The sequence below is a fragment of the Cinclus cinclus genome, chromosome 3 (genome assembly GCF_963662255.1).
Source record: "Cinclus cinclus chromosome 3, bCinCin1.1, whole genome shotgun sequence".
NCBI lineage: Eukaryota > Metazoa > Chordata > Aves > Passeriformes > Cinclidae > Cinclus > Cinclus cinclus.
The window spans coordinates 28,799,292-28,810,872 of NC_085048.1; the positions used below are offsets into that span (position 1 = coordinate 28,799,292).

General features: G+C 38.6%; 1 protein-coding gene across 1 annotated transcript in view; it reads right to left on the reverse strand.

Moving 5' to 3' along the window:
- Positions 1 to 9,861, reverse strand: part of COL9A1 (collagen type IX alpha 1 chain) — a 62,399-nt gene extending 52,538 nt beyond the window's left edge. Inside the window, exons 1-5 of the mRNA XM_062488569.1 lie at positions 9,848 to 9,861; positions 9,466 to 9,539; positions 8,000 to 8,077; positions 7,730 to 7,862; positions 661 to 1,057 (exon numbers count right to left, since the gene is read on the reverse strand). Coding sequence (XP_062344553.1) covers positions 661 to 1,057; positions 7,730 to 7,862; positions 8,000 to 8,077; positions 9,466 to 9,539; positions 9,848 to 9,861 — 696 coding nt within the window. The remainder of the gene's footprint in view (positions 1 to 660; positions 1,058 to 7,729; positions 7,863 to 7,999; positions 8,078 to 9,465; positions 9,540 to 9,847) is intronic.
- Positions 9,862 to 11,581: the final 1,720 nt, after the last annotated feature.

Consider the following 11,581-nt stretch of genomic DNA (forward strand, 5'->3'; position numbering starts at 1 on the left):
GAAGGCCGAGGTGACCTTGATACCACTTCTCTCTCCTCATTGTCAGCTGACATTTGGAATAACTATTTCAACAGGCAAAGGAACACTCCTTGTTTTTAATGGGATGACTCTGTGTCTAACTTAGTATAACTTTTCAGTTATTGAAATTTCCTAATCCAGATCTATAACAACATGCTAGATAGAGCCCTTCAGACACATGGAGCATTTCTGATGGAATTCTCATGTAAAACTGCTTTCAATCTGGTGCAGTACAGCAACTAAACATAGAGAGGTGATCAAACATGAGATGTTTCTTTTGTTGCAATGTTTTCTCTTTCAGATTTACACAACACTGTGTAATCTGTGTCCACATTTTCTGCCAACAGTGTGAGATACAGTTTAAAATCATATCTCACTTCACTGTTTTACTTCAAAGTTGTTGTAACAAGTACGGGGATGTCTTAGAATTTTCATTGTATAAATTTAGACTAACCTGGGTAATCTCTAAATTTACAAGGTATAAATGGAGAATTAAGAAAACCACAGCAAGTACTTACCTGCCAAGGAGTTATTTTCTGCCATTTCTGCTTTGAGAAATTATTTAAATATGCATTTTACAAAACAAAACCCCATATTTAATGTAAAACACTTTCTGAAGAAATAAAAAATTTTGAAACTTACCGGAACTGAAATTTGAGGATTATTTTTAAGTTTTCCAAGCACAGCAAAGCCATCAGTGTTGATTTTCCCTTTTGGTTTAATGTTTAAGGATTCTATTTTAATACAGTCAATAAAAAGTGTGACACTGTTTGCTTCCACAATTATCATAAGCTTGTGCCATTGGGAGTCAAACAAGAAAGGCAAATGTAAAAATGATGCTGTTTGGTGTTTTCCGTCTGCTCCTTTATAAGAAAACTCAACGCTTTTCACTTGACCATTGAGATTCACTCCAACTTGTTCTTTTCCTGAAGAATCCTGGATCTGCCAAATAGTCCAGTATTTCTGAAGTGTGGCCCCAGTCATTCGAAAAGTAGTTAGAAAGGAATATTCATCAGGCAATCCATTGGAATATATGGCACTGTGTAGGATTAAAATAGAGTAGATTCATTCTGTATTTGCTCCAAAAAACTCCACATATCACCACAGAGGAATGACAAACCATTACTCAGTGGAACCATATCTCAACCATTCTTGTATCAGAGCACTTCTGCATGCTGAGCCCAAAACATGGTGTTAATGGCAAAAGAACTGGTTCAGAAGTGTGGGTTCTTCCAATGTTTTACAATTTTTATGGTAACACCTTCTAAGAATGATGGATGAAGCAACAACTAACTTCAGATACAGAATTATCCTATTTCCCACTATTAGACTTACAAAATCAGTCAACACAGTATTACTTACAATGACCAGAGTGAAAGTGCACACCTGATTTGATTTTGAAGGCATAAGAATGTCTCTTGCAAATGCATTTTCTTGTTCAGCCTGCCAATAACCCTTTTGTTAAGGTATAAGCTATCACTTCAACAGAAATCATTGAAAAATATATGGTGAGAACCCACACTCAAAGTATATTATGTCCTGTGACATTCAACCACCAGACTACAAGTAGCAGGGAACAGATTTGCCACATATAAAACATCTCATATTTTAGCAATTCCTGTAAGGTGAGCTTTGGAAACACAGGTAGCACTAGCTGTCACTGTGCAAAAGAGTAATGTCATTTTTTATTTCAAATGTATCACGGAATCCAATACAATATTAAAGAAATAGTCCTTTCCATATTTATTCTATGGATCATAAAACTCTGGTGTTTAAACTCCAGTTGGCATCAGTACATTATTTGCCATCTACCCACGTTTAATAATAAGTTCAAATAAATTTCTTAAGCATGAAGATATTAAGAGCTATTTTGTCCCAGCTTTCATTAAAATAGCTTCTTAAACAAGTAGACATTTTGAACAAAGATGATTTTTGAGTGGCAGATAATCCTATTTCAGCAGCTATTTAGACAGCATTAGTGAATCTCAGAATTTAGTCTGGGGGGGCAGGTTGGGAAGCAGAAAAACTGTATAAGTCAGCTCTTATTGCGTATGATTGTTGACTACGGGTTTAAAGAGAGAGAGAGAGTACTTCCAGAAGCAATCTCCCTAGTTTGCAGCGCTCCAAGCTGTAGTGCAGCTGTGTCCCAGCAGGCAGCAGCACAGGCTCAGCAGATTTCAGCGAGGACTCGGCAAGCCTGGCAGCAGCAGCTTCGCATTACGAATGAAGTACCCGCACTGCTGGTGCTTCTCCTTTTCCCCACGAGCTTTGGCACACACCTGAGAGCTGGGGTGTAAGGAACGGGAATGTTTAGCTGCAAAGCTTAGCTCGTTATATAAGGTGTGGAGATATGCAAAGTTGGAGGAGGGGATTGTTTGCTGGTATCTTTAATCTGCCTTTCATTGCTTTGCTCTGAATTGTGTCTCTTGACTAAGGATGAAATCTGCCTCACCTGGTTTGGTTTGATAGGATTTTATCTAACTCGGTGTGTTCTGTCATTATTTATTTTCAGTTTGTATCTTGCCATCTCAGATGCAAATGTCAACGTGTGGATATTGTAGCTTTCCCTCAGTTCCAAGCACTTTGCAGTTTTTACTGTCCCCTATCCCTCTCTGTGTTAGGTTTCTGGCCTACACAATAAGCATATATATTCTTTTCTGCTCCAGGAAGATAATTCTTCTCCCTATCCTGACATACCTTCACTCTTACTAAGCTTCTGATCCAGCTCAGCACATCCTTTATGGCCTTTTGTGTCCTTCCACTATGATACCTCTTTTAAAAGTATTTCAATCTCCTCCACTCCTAAAACATTAGCTCAGCTGGGTAGTTTATCTCTTCAGTTACCAAATCTCATTTTTCTTGCAGAAGAGCTGGTTTTTCTACTGCTACACTGAAGGTGGTATTGTTAGGTAATCTTAGAATAGCCTCCTTCTGACACTGAACTTTCTCTGTTAAGTTCAATGTCTCCAGGATGTCTGATATACTGAGCCTAAAAGAAGCAGTACGAATCCCAGATCCTCTGTGAAGAGGTTTTCAGTATTTCTCTGCACTGTTAAGTTTTTCTCTCATGGCAATACTCATTAAACTATTGCACACATTCTCATCCAACCTCAGTTGGCACAGCTGTACTGCCAAAAAAAAAGACAAAAAGAAAACAAAACCAAAAAAACCCACAACAAAAGAAATTTTAAAAAACCCTAGTTTGTGAGCATACTTTTTGATTGGGAGATTGTTTATACCAGATTGGAAAATTAATTATTTGCACCATATTTACCTATAGACTTAGTACTTTTTAAGGCATTATATGGGTCCTCCTTTTTGCAGACATTAAAATAGGAAAGAAATATGTTCACTTTTTCAGAAAACGTGCAAAGAAGAGAAGTAATGTAAGAGCTTCTGACATTGGCAAGAGAAAACTAAATTATAAGAAATGTATATCAAACACTAAAGATAAAAATTCAGTGCACAAACATGGATAATTATTCACATTATTTAAAAATATTAATAACCAATCAGAAGAACTGCTGCCTTTAAACTAAAGACTCAGCATCAGTAACATGACTCAACACAGTCAGCATGCATGACCCATCACCAGAAAGGTACTCTGCAGGGGACTGTTACTATGTAAGATTTATATCTATAATTCTACAAGCAAAGAAGAGACATATTCTCATCTCAGCTACTCCAACAGGAATGATCCTTTGGTGGTTTAACTGTATTTCAGAACACATTTGTTTCCAAAGCCTGTAATCCTTATATAGGCAAAACCCTTCTGAAGTCAGCAACATAAAATACTAAATATTTGGGAACCATGGCAAATTAGCATGATATTTAAATAAACAATTGTAGAGAAGCTATTCCTCCATCTCACTGCCAAGTGAGGAGTGATGGACTCTGTAACTTTATTGAACAGCTGATAGCTGTATAACCACTCAACTTATTTCTGGAAATTATTTTTAACATAGAAGTTTCCAATTCCACTGATTTATGGAAGGGAACCAAGAAATTATAAATTTAGATTCAGGTAGAGGAGCAAAGAAAGAATTTATATGAAAACATATTTAAAGGCAAAAAACCCAGACTTCTTCCTGTTCTATTTCCGATCCACTTAAAATTATTAGGGATATAAGCCATCAGATCTTTTTATTTAATTTAGTTTTTGCTTCATTTTGTAAGAAAGCATCACAATCCAGCTTTCCTTATTCACTTGTACTATTATTAACTGCTTTAGTTGTTTTATGAATATAAGGTTAGGTCAATTTTTTAAATCAGATATTTGAATATTTGCTTTAATTTTTGAAGTATTGGAGAGTGGGTAGTTTGAAACATTTGTAGTTCATCTAGGGGAACTTCTGAAACAGTACTGTTTCTTTTGATCTTTTTCATAAATACCTAAGGGCCTCACTTTTCCTGTATTTTGTATACTAACCAGGTAGATGTCTTTGAGATTTCAAAGTTAAGTCCTATCCAGGCTTCAATGCAACCAAGATATGTCATCTATCTGACTATGGTGAAGAAAGCCCTGACCTATTCCACTGACCCCAGAATTCATGAAGAACAGAAGAGTATGTTAAATGTTCATGCCTTTAAATAAGCCTATTTAAATTCTACAGAGTAACTGTTTACTTTATTAAATTTGGGGGGTTTTGAATTAATTTCTTAGGTAAGCTCCATTGCTCACTGACTTAACTTAGTCCTTGATAAATGAAGATTTAAGAAATGTTAGCACAACCCACTGGAGGTGGCTGTGGAAATTGCTGTGGCCATTCTCATGATAATGTAGTAGCATGTGCCCAGGGTTAAGGATTCTTTTGATCAGTCTGGAGACATTCATGTCTGCATCTCCTGAAGCTGCTTAGAATCACAGCTGACCTGGCAGACACTACTTGGCAGCAATCCAACAAGCAATAACAATAAAACTTAGCTCAGCACTTTAAAAGCATGTGTCCTAAGTCATTAACCAGAAGCCATTTGTTAGGACTCATTACCCTCAGCTGATCTTTATTCTTCAGAAATTTCCACTTGTGAGCTAATTAATTCTCTTATGACCTAAGTAGTTTCCTAGCTGCATTTTGTCTTTTCTAGTTCAGCATCATCATCAATATCTGGGTGGGATGGCTTACTCACAATGTGAAAGGAAAAGCACCTGAAGAGCTTTGGTGGCTGAATGTAGAAAAGCCAGACCTTCAAGCACATGCGCTTGAGGAGCGTTACTTCACAGAAAAGCAATATTCCCAAAGGAAAAAAAAAAAAGACAGAAAATCGGTCATTGAAATTTTGTTCTGGTGGTTTTGTGTGTGTGTGTGTGTTATGACAGTTGAATTTGTGAAGTGAAAGGTTTAAGCTTTCTCAATGCACAAAGGTAATTAGCCCTTTTCCCACATTTAAGAAATGTGTCATTAGCATATTTTTAATGACAATATATTTATTTCAATATTTCCATTAAAAATAAACACAATTATTATCCAAATAAACAGGATTAATTTTGTACTTACTAACTAGTGGACACCTACAACATGTACATAGATTAAATTGAAAAATGATGGGTTCACCGTGTTTGGTGAAAACAGCTATATGTCATGGAAATTGCATACAGTTATCACACCATTATTACACCACACCATGACATGGAGAACCCTGTATTGATCCTTCAGCAGATTTTACTCTAGAAGAAGCACTGGCAGATGGGAATTTATTTGGATGATGGAAGAAGCTAATTTATGACTTGTGTGCAATAATTTCTGTTCATTCTGGGACATATTTCTGGGCAAGCATTCCAAGCGGAAAAGAGATAAAGCTACAACTCAGTAGATTTTAAGGAAGCTCTGTGAGTTTCTCAAAGCATAAGCAATTGCTACATCAAAGACTGAATGCTGAGCCATGCCCATCCAATTGAGCTCTCATTCCCACACCATGTAGTCACTCTAAAATGGGCTCCTCTGCCCATTTCATCATGGCAATCATCATGTGTTAGCCTGAAAAACTATTTCCCTGTTGCCAACGTTTGATGAGGGTCTCTCCCCAGTGCTCCTATGACATTTGTGCTGCAGCAACCATCCAGCCTGGGAAAGCCATGCTGGCCATTTTTCCAAACTCACTCTATTTTTTCCTCCCCCACCTCTCCATGCAACAGGAGAGCACAGGTCGGAGGAGGGGGCTGGAGGGTGATCCCCTGTGCGTGAGCCCTGGTCACAGCAGCCCTGTCACATCATCCCTGTCACACCAGCCCGGTCACATCATCCCTGTCACACCATCCCTGTCACACCAGCCCGGCCCGCGGCCGGCGCTGTTTCAGCACCGCGGGCAGGGACAGCTCCGGGAGCCGTGCGGGCCGGGCGGCTCTGCCCTACCCTGCCTTGCCCTCCCATCCCCTGCCTTTCCTCCCTTTCCCTTTCCCTCCCCTTCTCTCCTCCCCTTCCTTCCTCTTCCCTCCCACGGAGAGGGCTGCGCTGTAAAACAGCTCCAGAGCAGAGCGGCGAGCTCCCGTCCGTGACAGAGGAGCAGCACACGGAGGCACTGGAGCACGGTCGGGACTCAAACCTGAAATCCATTTCCTGGGCCAACGACCCCAATGGCAGGAGTCAGCTCAGATGCCGTAGTAAGACAGCTGACATAGGCTTGTTCGGGGGTAACTTGCGTATATAAAGCACATATTTCACTAGAACCATCTATAGCAATAAGTCTAAACTCTCTTAAAAGTACAAATATTGCTGCTTTTGTCTGAGAACCTCCAACTTTTAGTGAAGTGATGATCCCATTTGCTGTCTGTATTTGGATTCACATTCATGCACTAGCAGCCCTGATTTGTGTCTGGGACTGAAAGTAGTCATGAGCTCAATGTAACCAAACAAACTAGCTTAATCTGGTGGCTGTTAAGGTAGGGGCCAGGGAGGATTGCATCAAGAAAAATTGTTAGTGATAGGTGGAGTAAGACAGAAACACTTCACAATCTAATTATTTCTAGCTGAAACAGTAGTCCAGTTAATGGCCTAATCACTTAATTGCTAAACTGAAACATGCTTAATTATGTAAGATGCTGGAATAGAACCCAGACTTGCCTAAATTTGGCAAAGACATCTCTACCCTACTGTACTGTCTCTATTCCTTCACCAGCAGCAAGTCTGGCCTGTAAAGCATAAACACAATTAGATTCCTAAATCCTGACTTCTATCCCAAATTCACCGTAATATGCTAAATAATAATTTTCCAACTTTTATTGATTAAGTGACCCTAAATCAGCCAGAAACATTAATGTACCTGTTACCTGAAACAAACACACAATGAAAAAACTCCCTTACCTCAGAATCAGTGAGTGGTTATCCTACCTCATCTCTGCAATCCTCACATGATCAGAAAGATCAGTGTGTGTCAATATTTTAAGAAAACTTTCTTCCCTCTCCTCCTATTACATTTTACTTGCCTCCCTGTTTCAAGTCATCAGCAACTTCTGATTCTACTATCTAGACATGAATTCCTTAGTATCAGCAAATCTTGAGGCACTGTGAGCAATAGAGGAAAGTGGAAGTCCCTGAAATTTCTGCTACAGTCTGATCTGATGTTTGCAATGAAAAAAAAAAAAAAAAAAGTTAAATTTCTCTTTCCCCTTCTGAAAATTTTTAAAATTAGGTCATCTAGCCAATGGGAGATCTACCACTTAAAGAATAAGATTGAAAAACATCTTTATTTTAAAGCCAAATGAGGAAAGCATTACCTGGTTGGTATCCTGAAGTCTACATTGGGTCCCAGTTTATAAGCTACTTGTAGAGAAGTGGATCCCACTACTCTTTCAATAATGCCTTGGGAAGCAGCTTTTTCTATTTGAAACTGAGAAATCAGGTCAAAGCCTGCAAGAAAAAAAAAATACATATCCATAATGTAGCTTTCATTTTAATTTGAGAATTGTGCTGTCACAGAGCTGAATATAACCTGATAAATTTTTTGAACAGCAGCTTTTTCCTGAAAAAGTCAGGATGCTACTTGCCTGGTAAATCATCTTGGCCAATCCTGATTGTTGGGCAGATATCAATTCTGTGACTGGCACCCAGAATAGCAGGTAGTCCTGCAAAAAAGAAAATAATTTACTGACAATGTGCCTGCACATTGCTGCAGATCACCTTATAAAATTAACTGAAGCAACTGTAAGATTATTATAAACTAAACAGCTGTAAATAATAGCAGTTAGAGGTACATTATAATTTAAACTGTACTCAGTAAGTAAGAGGTATAAGAAAATAATAATATTTTTTGAGAGAGCTCCAAATTAAAACTGGTAACTTGATATGCTAGTTGATTTTTTTTCAAACCCCTTTAAATAAGAGTCTTACAATAATTCTTCTCCTGCAGAGCTGTTGAGAAATAATATTAGTTTAAGAAGGCCTGTTGTGTAAGGAGGTTTTGGGTTGCAACTTTTTGTGGTTCAAGCAAACTTAAAAAAAAGGCCAGTTACCTAAATCAACAGTCTCCCTACTCCCAAGGAAACTTAAACAAACCTCATGCCAACTAAAGAAGTTGTTGTGAATCAGTTGGCATCTTTTCCATCCTCTCTGGTATTCCAAGCTTTCCCACTTTTCTCTGTGCTGGATTTGATCAGAAAATGAACTTTCATGAAATGCAGGGTGGTGGTAAGAAGACCTTACAGACCTTTTCTGTTTATCCAAGTGAGAATGTAGAAGAAATTTGTTTGAAGAAACTAGATCTGAAAATCCAATTTTTTCAGAATATTATTTGTCAAAAAAACCTTGTCATGACTGTAAGACCTACAAGATACCCAGAACTGAGAAAGGAGGAAGGAAAAATAAGCATTTATTTGAAGAGTTTAAGAGCCATGTACAAGTCCTGTACCAAGTCAATCTGGAAAGTGCTAGCAGAGTGTGGGTAGGGAAAAATGAAGAGTGGAAGTTGGAAGGAGAAACATTTCTAACCTACAGAGAGCCTCTTGTGTGCTGCACAGGCTCAACCCTAAATGTCGGTTTCCTTCTGAAAACATAGGCTTAAAAGAGAACATTCAGATTGACATGTTACACCTTAGAAAAGACCTCATTCTATATTCTTTGATGAGACACATGGCTGACATCCAGCCATTTACATTTTATGCCCAGCAAATAAAGTAGAACCAGTTTATTGCCACATGTAGCAGAATATCTAACTAGAAGCACTGAAAGACAGGGAAGGTTTGTGTCCTGTATTTACCATCTACATCCAGATTTTAATCCTTACCTTAAAAATACCTCTAATAACAATTTTAAAGCAACACACAGAGCTCTTGCTTGTCCCCTGTTTTTCATATATATCATTCTAACCATCCATACATACATAAATGCACATAGACAGCTCTCACTCTGTGTGATTTCTAGTTACAGAGGATTTTAGTTTGAATAAACACAGAATAATTCTTTTGACAGTCAAAATTACACAAAGATAAAATGTAGATAAAATCTGTCTCCTTACTTGATTGGTGCTGGATGGTGGCTGAGATGAAAGACCACAGAAAACTACACAGGTAAAAGAAAGCTGTAATTTTCCTGTAAACAGAAAGAAAGCTCCAGTATGAATCAATAGTTTCTGACAGGTTTTGTTATTAAATTTCTCCTCCAAACCATGCATATTAAACATATAAAATACCAGTTAAGGATATGCTAACACATTTGGCAAGACAATCTCTTCGACAAGATAATTTCTTTACATGACAACATTTTATTTTCGCATTCTAGTAAAACATGTCAATAAAGCTCTTTCTATTGTTGTCCCCTCATATAATGCTGGTAAGGACAGCTTTCACTGTTCTAATCTCTTATTTACAGATGTCTCTAAATCCCACTTGTTCTCTTACCAGTGGCTTTTCATCTTCACTGCTGGATTTCTTCACTTCTCTCATGTGAATGCACAAGGTATATCGTCACACTGCCTGCTTCCCTCTCATTAGTCCGACAGAGGAGTGCAGCAGTGGGTGCAGACAGCCGCTCCTGCCCCACCAGTACCCAGCAGAGAGGGAGGTACAGTCTGCTGGGCTGGTTTTAATCTTTCCAAGGGAAGGAGGTGGAGGCTGGACAGGCATGTGTGTCCTGGTAGGCTCTGAGGGCGGACCTCTGGAGCCAGCTGAATATAAAGAAGCCAAGAGTGCAAATTAAAGGCTGTTTCTTTCACCAGCATGAGGGCAGGGAGACTCAGAAAATGTGAGTTTAGCAAAGCTAGTCTCTGAATGGTGGGACCTGCTGTTCAGCCAGGCAGGGGAATGAATTACTTGTACCAGGAGGTGTGAGGAAGCTGGTGGCCCTGATATGGTGTTAAGACTAAAAGCTCTGAAGAGAAGGGCACCCTTGTCCTATAAAGAAGCCGTTTCCATTTCTCACAGATTTACTCATCAGGTGACCTCAGAAACCTGTCTGGTGAGGTCCCAGTTGGTTTTGCAAAAGGATTTTCATTGCTTAGATTCTACCCTCCAAGGTATACACATAGGCAATATTAACCAGACTCTTGTTCTGTTGTCATTGATAAAGAACTCCCTTTCCAAGGGGATTATTACATACACTTGAACACACAAAGACATTTACTCATATTTTTCACCTGGATGTGAAAAGAGAGAGAGAAACTAAAATCTTTATGCCTGCAAAGATCAAGGAAAAGATAGTAAAAAAGCCAGAAGGTCCTGACAGGAACCACAGTCAAAATTAATGTATGTATGGAAAAGTATGCTAGGTTGTTCTTATAGATCACATTTGTAAGGTTTCATCTTCTTTAGAATACTGACATTCTGTTTAATAACACCCTAAATTTCCAGACTTTTCAAAGTGAGGAATATAAGAAATGCAATAATCTCTGCTGTCTGATAAGTGTCTGGAGAAATAACTGAGTAATGAGCTATCCCCTTCATCCCAATTTGCTGTAAATCACATTCCCAGTATTGGTGATTTCAGTGTTAATGTGGTTTACAGTTTTAAATCTATTGTTAGAAAGGGTAAGGCTGGATCACACACACAGTTTGCCATGAATAATGTCTAATTTTGATGCTTAAGGCAGTGAAGCTTTGGTGATACCATTTTTTTCACCCTTCAAGGGAAATATACTCTCAGGGACCCTTGTGGTCCAGCATGATTGTGAACGTAACGTATCAGCACCAGGATTGTCACAAGAAACCTCTATCAATTAAAAAACCAAAAATGTGAAATATCAATTCAATTTGATCTCACAAGAAGTTTGCCCAGGTCATCACACACCTGTGTGCCTTATTCCCCCTGGCAGATATTTCCATTGTGGCATGCAATGATACCCATAGGGTATGAAAGGGATCTATAAGGAGCTGGAGGAAGAGCAGTACATGGAAGTAACTTGAAGCTATATTGAAGGGGAACGTGGCATGTGAAGGAACAAGGGAGAGCACCCATGGCTCAGAAAGAACACCAGAAGCTTTGTGAAGGAATGGAAAAGAGTGAGGTGTCAAACCATCTCTTTTGTAGTCTATAAGCTGTGGCATTTCCTTTGCCTTTGAGACTGCTTAGTATTGCCAATTAATTTGAGGCAGTATTAAGGAAGTAAAAGCCATTCCAGTAGTTATATGTGGAACTAA